Source organism: Coptis chinensis, chromosome 7 (assembly GCF_015680905.1).
Source record: "Coptis chinensis isolate HL-2020 chromosome 7, ASM1568090v1, whole genome shotgun sequence".
Taxonomy (NCBI): domain Eukaryota; kingdom Viridiplantae; phylum Streptophyta; class Magnoliopsida; order Ranunculales; family Ranunculaceae; genus Coptis; species Coptis chinensis.
This window is the reverse complement of record NC_141462.1, coordinates 34,094,870-34,103,813: the sequence shown is the minus strand read 5'-3', so window position 1 is coordinate 34,103,813 and position 8,944 is coordinate 34,094,870. Positions and strand designations below refer to the sequence as shown.

Sequence of the window (8,944 nt, the reverse complement as noted above, 5' to 3'; positions counted from 1 at the left end):
ACAGGGTCTGACAATACTGATAGATCATATTTACTATGTATTCTCTCATCGTTCTTTTAGCTGGCCGACTTCCACTCACATGGTTTCCACAAAATTACAAAAATACGTAACCAAGCTCCCCATAACTTCAATGCAACTCAGACCAGATACTGCAAAGGGTTATCTTGGACGAACATATAAGTTAGTTCTACAACGGAAATGCCATCTTTGCTTTTGGCCATGGATTGAGCTACACCACATTTAATTACAATAGCATTTCAGTGACTCCTAAGTTTATTTCACTTGAATGACAGTTTTCGATGAGATGTAGACAAGTCGGGTCCTTAAATTGCATTGCTTGATTTGGTGGAATGTAGGCTTTAGATATGTAAAAATTGTTGTATGAAAATTGAAATGTTGATATGGTTCGTTGGTTATAAAATTTTGTATGTTATGTGTTAATGTGTCGTCGTGTCGAGATGTACTGTTTTTCTTCTTTGGATTTGAATTTTGGTGCTTGTTAGAATTGAAATTGTGGAAAGAAATGATTTTGATGCCCGCAAGACCCGTAAAATACTGTTTAAGTAGTTTTACTTTTTAAATAGATTTGTAGTCGAACTTGATTAGATATTTTGATGAATTAGTATATATTTGGCTACTTGTGAATTCTGGTGTTTCAATTGTTTCTTTGGAATGTGTCTATTATTTTTTTGGTTTAAGACTCTTGCTATCATTGTTTATCCCGGAGAGAATTGAAATGCTGGATCCCCCCCTGGTTTGAACAAGACAACTTTTAAGACAAGGCCATCTATCTCCAGTCTTCTGAGTTAAAGACATAATTTGCAGTCTTCTGGGTTTGAGTTCTTGATCGTTGACCATTGACTTTGACTTTGACTTTTCAGCATGTTTTTCAGACAAGCTCGAGTCTTCATAAAAAGCATTAATAGAGCTCATTTTGGCACTAAAATGCATCTTTTATGATAAGTGGTATGAATTAGCCTGTAACCTACAATGGGCAATAAAAGTTATGAGTTGTTTGTTTATTATGCGTAAGAAAGGATGTAATGCAGTAATGTAAAGGGATAAATATGCACATTTGGGAGATGACCATAAATTCAAGAAACATTAGAAGTCTGAGAAAACATCTCTTCAAGGGCGTTCCATATCTTCTTTGTAGTATCAAAAAACTAAACAATGGAAGCAACAGAAGGTTCCATACTATGCCATAACCAGTTCATTACCATAAACATTTCACTCCACCAAGTTTCAGCACTAGGAGAATTTTTATCAGGTGGATTATCAATTAAATACTTATGTTTCATCTTAGCACGAAGAAAAACCCTAACATCTTGTGACCACGCTAAATAATTTTTACCATCCAAATTAATAGACATAATTTGTTTACCAATATCATCATGAAAATATCGAGGGGGTTGGTTAGAGTTGGAACTCTGACCACCGATAATAGACGAATTTTTACCAGTATCAAACAAATCATCTATAATTCAACAATACCGAGATAAACCAATAACAATCAACAAAAATATCCAATAAACAGATATCGATTAGTGTAACAAACAAACAAGAATTACCGAATAAATTGAGATTTAGCTGAGAAAAATCACAATCCACCACAAATCTGAGAAGATGAAATTAACTCCCATCAACAATAAAACAAAATAACTCTGATCCAATACTCTTGAGCTAAACCTTCAAGAAACCTTCACTGAAACCCTAGATTGAATAGGGTTACAAGAAAAAAAAAATTAGAGTTTCCCTAAACTCCAATCAAACCAGCAAACTTGTAGATTCATAAAAGAATGAAAGAAGAAGAAGGAAAGTAAATGATCGGTTTTTAGTTTGACGTTCCGATACCAAGTGAAATTTTATTATAGCTAATCAAGAAGAAAGTTGAGAGATAAAAGAGGACGAATTAGTTAGGTTTCAACCTCCTCAAACTTTCTTATATAGGAAAATAACATGATTATAATATAGAAAGCCATGTCACAGCTTTCAAGAACTCTAACAATTGCAAAACTGGAATGTCGTCCTTTCTGGACATACTACATATTCAATTAAGTTTGGAATCGTAAACTCTAGCCAGCATGTGAAACTTTTCCTTCTTATTACATTAAAATCCATACTTGTGTGCAATAAAAAGTGATAATGCTCCAAAAGGATGTGGATTACCATTGTGAGTTCGTGACTACATGGTCTATGGGATACGGTAAGACTAGGCACGCAATACTACCACTTAAGCCTATGAACTTGTTAAAATATTCCACTTTATCCCATATATATTTTTTTAGAGCGCAAACCACCTTAAACTTGTAATCAAATTCCATTTTACCTATCCGGCCCATTTTAGGTACCGGATTGCTGATGTGTCTTACTTTACGCCTACATGTTTTTTGTCTTCATCCGACACAGTGACGTATCATCATGATATATGACATGTATCACCCTTTTACACAATGATACATGACGTGTAGCATGATGATACAAGACATGTATCATCTTCCACATCGCTATGTCGGATAAATTGAATGGGCCGTAAAATAGAATTTCATTACAAGTTTAAGGTGGTTTGCGCTATAAAAAAAGTATATGGGGTAGAGTGGAATATTTTAGCAAGTTCATATGATTAAGTGGTAGTATTGCCGTAAGACTATAATATGGTTGTACTCGGCTGTTAAATTCAGAAGCTGACCACGCATGAATACGATATGATTTTGATTTAAAAAGCACAAGAATGAAGGACGGTACCACCACTTTCGACTAGATGCTTCCTTTATTGTGTGCTTGTGTTTGGTAATTTGGTGAGTATAAGGTACTCAGGTGATCGAAGACTGAGGAGAGCACAAACTATATACTGACGTTATTTATTTAGTCATTTATATATTGTCAATCCACTTCATCAAAGTGTGCCGAGTTAGATGAAATTTATATATAGGCGAATCTCAATGCTAGATGAGAGAGACGTTTCAATTAGATGGTTCAAGCTGTGAATGTAAATCCTTAATTTAATATTAATTTCCCATATATTTGATCTTTAACTCCCACTTATTACCACTTCAGTTATCAGCTTAATTGAATTCACTTTCCATCAACATTATTTGAACAAGTTGGACATACAAGATGCTAGCAGTGTTCTGTAACTATCACAATATTAGCACCACACAGGGGAGAAGGATAATCTATGATTACTTCATCGATTTTTTTTCATTTTTTTTGTTTCCTTTTCTCATTTTTCTTTTGATAGGGAGATACTTCTTTGTTGTTTGCTATAGATGTTGATATTACATACAGAAAGTCAGATTGCTGAGATTTAATTTCCTTTCTCTCAATTCAACTTCCTAGACTCCAGGAAATTCTTCTTCTTGGGCTCACAAGTTGTGATGTACTCAATAAACGAAGCGAAGTCCGTATCCTTGTAAAGCCTTGGATTTGCTTCATTGATAAGCTTGGAGCAGGGTCGAACCGTTGTGTTGTAGGATAGACTATGCAAAGAAGCGACGGATATTCTAGTCTTCGACGAATTCACAAGTACCCTATGTAACACACTCTTGTATCTTCCATTGCTGAATATCTGTCACACATTTTTAACTAATTATCAATATCAGTAAGAAAATATCTTTTTGGAAATGGAAACATATCTCAACTAGCTAGGTCTACTAACCTCAAGGTGATCACCAATGTTGACAACGAAAGAATTTTGGAGTGGCTTGACTGTCAGCCATTTTCCTTTATGTTGAATCTGAAGGCCTTCGGCCTCGCCTTGAAGGAGAAGTGTAAGGAATCCATAGTCCGAATGTGGCGGCATGCCGAGTGTCAGATCAGGTTCAGGGCATGATGGGTAGCAGTTAGCAACCATTAGCTGGCTTCCTTCTTCGCATTGTTTTAATATATCCACTTCGTCATCGCTCACAGTGGCTGATGCCAATCCTAGACTTTCTAGGACAGCATCCATGAGTATTTCGAACATAATTTTGGTTTGTTTAGAGTAAAGTACCATGGTCTCCCTGTTTAATAAGACAATACACATTTGTTAATATTTAGAATATTAGTTGTTGGACACGCATGCAGCCAACTTAATTGGTATGCTTTAATTGAATATATATACTACGTACTGTGGAAGTAGTTTTAAATTTTCACCTTAAATCCACGGGGGAAGAAGGCCAAGAAGGAAGAACATCTGATAAGGGGTGGCACATTAGCTTCAGAAAATCCCTCCAACAGAAAACACCATCTTTGTTTTGATTGAAGCTGGTGCCATATCTTACGGGTGCACGCAGATCAGGCAACATGTATTTTGCTCTCTCCTCAAATGGCAGTTCAAAAAACCGTTGCACCACATCTACTAAATCATGCAACATATCGTGAGGAATGTCATGGTTAATAACCTGCACAATGTCCAACGTATTTGTTGAGTTTCTATGTTCTATACCCCTTACAGTTGTACGTCATTAAACCGATTTCTGTCTTAGACTCACCTGAAAGAAGCCATATTCCTCACATGCTGTACCAAGTGCTTTAATAACTTGGGACCTGTTGGGGCCTTGCAACGCAGCAAAGTCGATGATGGGCAATTTGATGTTGACGTTTTCGACTTTCTTTTCCTCACCATTTCTATTGGGTCGTTCAATAACTGGCAAGATGTACTTGTTAGGAACCTTTTTTATGCCACTGTCGCATAAATGGATCACTCCTTTTTGGTATTGATTCTCCAAAGGATCTGCATCAGTTTTAGTACTTTTGGCCTTCAGTCCCAAACCCATTGTTGGAGACATGGAATTGAGGTTCTCAATATAAAAAAGCAAAGCCTAGAGAAACTAATAAAGAGCAAAAGGGAGAAGATATGAGTTAAGAGCTCTAGACTTCGGCGGCTAACTGACTGAAAGTTGCTAAAAAATAGCACAGGACTTAGGAACAAGCATATGAGAAAGGTATGTATTTATAGGAGATTTAGGAATAACAACAGAATAGAACAGTGTCAAGTTTCAAAAAAACCGTCTTCGGTCTTACAAATTCCAAGAGCTGGTTCCACAGAACAAAACCATTGACCAATTGTTTGTCAAGAATCCAGATCAAGGGGAGGGTACTGGGAAGTACCTATTAACTAATTGAAATATTCAAATATGAAATGAATTTGTCACCTCCTATGGTCTACTTATGGTCTACTTTTGTAGGGAACCCATGTTTCCTTGAGATGGGATAATTTGGTCGAAGGTCAAATGCTCCAATTCTGGGTTCTATGGGACGAAATATAACATCATCATCTCACCGGGACGGCCACAATGAATGGGAACAAGCTGTTGGTTATGTCCCCGGAAGAACTGGAGCAACTTCTTGTGTTATATGCACCCTGGACAAGTATAAAATAGGATAGTATAGGAATTGAAGATCGACCTACAATCCAATATTTCTTGAAAACTTCCATTTTCTCGTTGGGGCAGGGCATTCTTAATTCTTCATTAATCTAAATATAAACTTAGAAGTATACGGCAAATGAAGCGATTTTCAAATAACTAGCTAGATTACCTATGTGTGTAGCTGACTTGGTATTCAGTTATTCACCAACCTATATTGTTAGGTCTGAAATGCTAATGTCCCGTCTAGTACTACCAAGAAACATTCCAACTTAAATAGTGGACTCTCACCCCTTAAGTGCTGACTGCTGACACTCTTAGATGTAAAACTCTTTAGCATGGAGGAAATTAAGCCCTGCGCACTGGGGTTAGGAAAAGAATGTAAGGACGCCAACAACTTGCAACTGTTGCAAGTCATGCATGTATGTATGTACCTTGTGTTGGAATCTCTTGTGTATTTCTAAATACTAGTGTATGTGTGCAAAGTGGAGGAGATGAACAAATAGTATTCTCTCCACTTTAGTGCATAATAGATAGTCCCACATTGGTTATCCACCACATCAGGTCGGGTTCAGGCTTGGGCTTACTGTTGTGGGTAGTGGTTGGACCAATTGCCTAAACTTGTTTTGTTTTTTTTTCTTGAGAAACAAGTTTTGGTGTTCTATTAGGAGTTGGTCTCTCTTCCTTATCTGTTTAGGAGACCGACCTAACCTCTATAAATAGGACTGTGAGTCCATAGAGGGGATAGACTTTAACAGATCATACCCATCTTAGAGAAACAGAAACTATAACCTATCCATCCTATTCTTCTTCTCTTCTTCTTGTAGCCGTCAGAGAGAGTTATATTGCTGTTCTAGAGGGTAGTCTGTTCTAGTGCAAAGTCAGACTGTTGTTAACCATTGAATCCTGTGAGGAAGACGTCCAGACCTTGTTGTTTGCCGCCGCACCATTGGAAGGGGCTTAAATCTTTCCTTAAGGATTGACCCTAATCCGCCTTGGTTATTACCTGTTAATTCTGTCCTTGTCTACTATTTCTTCTGTTCTACTCTAGTTGCTGTGTTGATACAACTATTCTAACAATCTTAAGGAAAGAATTTTTTCGTAGTAGAACAAAAGAGAGTGCTTTAATACGGCAATCAAAAGATAAGTCTTTTACTTTGAGTTATTGTTTGTATTATTGGGTTATGACTTTAAAATTTTTCTAATAATTTCGTTTTTGTTAGGGAAACCAATTAAAGATTGAATATTTATTGATCTTTTGTGGTTTATCAAACCCTATATGGTTGTAAACCTTTCTCCTATGTTTGTGGGAGTCAAATATGAGATTTCTATCAAGAAAAACATCAAAGTTCGTCTTTTTGACAATTTGCATCTTTCGTTCTGAGAAACTGCTGTAACTTTCAGCTCAGAGCTCGGTTTTGCAATCCGCTTTTTGTGTTGGATAGCTGATTCAAAGAGCTTTCCAATGGTATAAGGCTTGATACCCAATTTGTCCTGAGCTGGTTCAGAATTATAGTTTTTTTGAACTATTTTTCTAGAAGGAGGAAAATATGGTAATCCGATTTTTCAATCGGTTAGGTATCGTATTCTTTCACTCTTTGCAATTCTTTTGGTTTGATTATATGGTGATATTCTTGCCTTGAGTTGCATGCTAGTTTTTCTTAGGAGGGAAATCCCTAAGCTTAAACTTCTTTAATAACCTAGTCAACATATTATACGTGTTTATCACTAAGATATTAATTGGTTTGACTAGAAGTAGTTTGATATTAATCTTCTTTGTACATATGTAGATGTATGTAGATGGTCTAAGAGAGACCTTAAGATAGTTAATATCAACCACACTCAAATCTTGGATAGTAATTATAATGTATTCAATGCATAATTGCTTACCTCTATTGAGTGTACGTGTTGTTAGACGATGGTTATAATTGTACTATTGTGAAAACACATGTTAGATGAAGTAACTTATAGCTTATATCCAATATAGCATATGTTAAAGTTGTATAGCATGCTACTTTTGGATATTAATCATCATGGATTTACTTTGAACTTGATGATAGTTTATTGGTAAATTTTTCTAGTTGAAGACATTAATGAGTTGAGCCATTAGATGTTGTGGTAGTACTTGAGGTCTTGTTGATATGGTATCCTATCTTGCTTGAGCTCATGTAAAAAGAGAAGGTGAAGTCCTCAGTTGTTTTGCATATTCAGTGGCTAGATTTGTATAATATCGTATACTTTTTGTTGTGAGAGGTACAATTAAAATTTACTTTTTATGAACCTATGATATGATATTAACCATGTTTGGCATGAATGCATTATTTAACATAGGCATGAAGTTTAACCATGTCATATATTATTAAATAATGAGCATCGTTGTCTACGAGAGGAAACAATATAGGAAACAATCAATATCCTCCTAAACCTAATTTAGTCAAGGAGATGTAAGGTTATGGATTGTCTTCTTAGACAATATCCTCCAGTGACTATTTTAGACAAGGAGATGTAACGCTTGTGGATTGTCTTATTAGGTATTATCCTCCTATGATTATGAATAAATAGCCAAGGTGATGTACAAGTGCGTGGATTGTCTCTCTATGTAAGTTGGAATGTTGAATGATGAAAAGAAGAATGATAATGATATTATCTTGGGTAAAACCTTTTTCATCTAATTCTTCTATTCTTTAAAATTCATTTGAATCACTTGTGGATTTCCTTTTATATAGATAGCATGAACATAATATGACTATATTTAATATGATCTATAATCATAGACTTGAGTAAAGTATATTCTTGTCATAAGAGTGCATATTATTGTTATTGTTTCTTTTAGTGTTTGTAGCGGTATAATGTGTTTTGCATATAAGCTTGATTAGGTTGAGTAACCATTGAACTGTAGGGGGTGGTGACCTATATGCATGACATTGTTTTACCATAGTTCATCTCACAAGATAATTGGAAAGACATTGAACTACAAAGTATGGAAAGGTCTTGGGTCTATCCAAAAATGTTTCAAAATGTAGGGGGTGTCTTGCCAAGACTATTGTGAATGAATCTAAAAGAAATACTTTTGAGGCCTAGAACTACCTAATAGATGTTCATTGGTGAAACTCATAATAGTGATGTTTGTTTTAGTTGTCATGCGTGAGAACAATCTTGTAGATACCACACTATTATTGAATGTCTTATATGCTAATTTTATTTGAGGATGTGCTTTCTGTGAAATTGGCATAGAGTGGTTTGGATGTTCATAATGAACTATGTAAGAGAATCCCATAATTTCTGAACAAGAAATTTGGAAGACTATCAGTGAGTATATCCACCATTTACGGTGATGATGTTTATATGTTTCTTGAGGAAGATTCATTAACCTATAAGGAAGTTGTCTGTCTATGAGAACTGTCCTTTTTTGAAGGATACAACTCCTCTAAACTGGACTCTTGTTTTATTGGGGATCTATAGGTTGAATTGGATATTCAAGAGAAAACTAAAACGTGATAGTTGTATTGCAAAATACAAGGCTAATAATAATAGCCAAGGGGTTTCAATCAGAGATAAGATTTATACTACTTTGAAACCTTGCTCATGTAACTAGA

At 35.5% G+C, this 8,944-nt stretch overlaps 1 protein-coding gene across 1 annotated transcript; it reads right to left on the bottom strand.

The window, feature by feature from the left end:
• Positions 1-2,984: 2,984 nt before the first annotated feature.
• Positions 2,985-4,904, bottom strand: LOC147487212 (putative 2-oxoglutarate-dependent dioxygenase SLC1). The gene is made up of 4 exons (XM_086572731.1): positions 4,473-4,904; positions 4,135-4,382; positions 3,659-4,001; positions 2,985-3,568 (listed from the first exon to the last, which is right to left on the bottom strand). The coding sequence occupies exons 1-4, from the start codon at positions 4,767-4,769 to the stop codon at positions 3,323-3,325; spliced, it is 1,134 nt and encodes a 377-aa protein (XP_086428857.1). The 5' UTR covers positions 4,770-4,904; the 3' UTR covers positions 2,985-3,322.
• Positions 4,905-8,944: the final 4,040 nt, after the last annotated feature.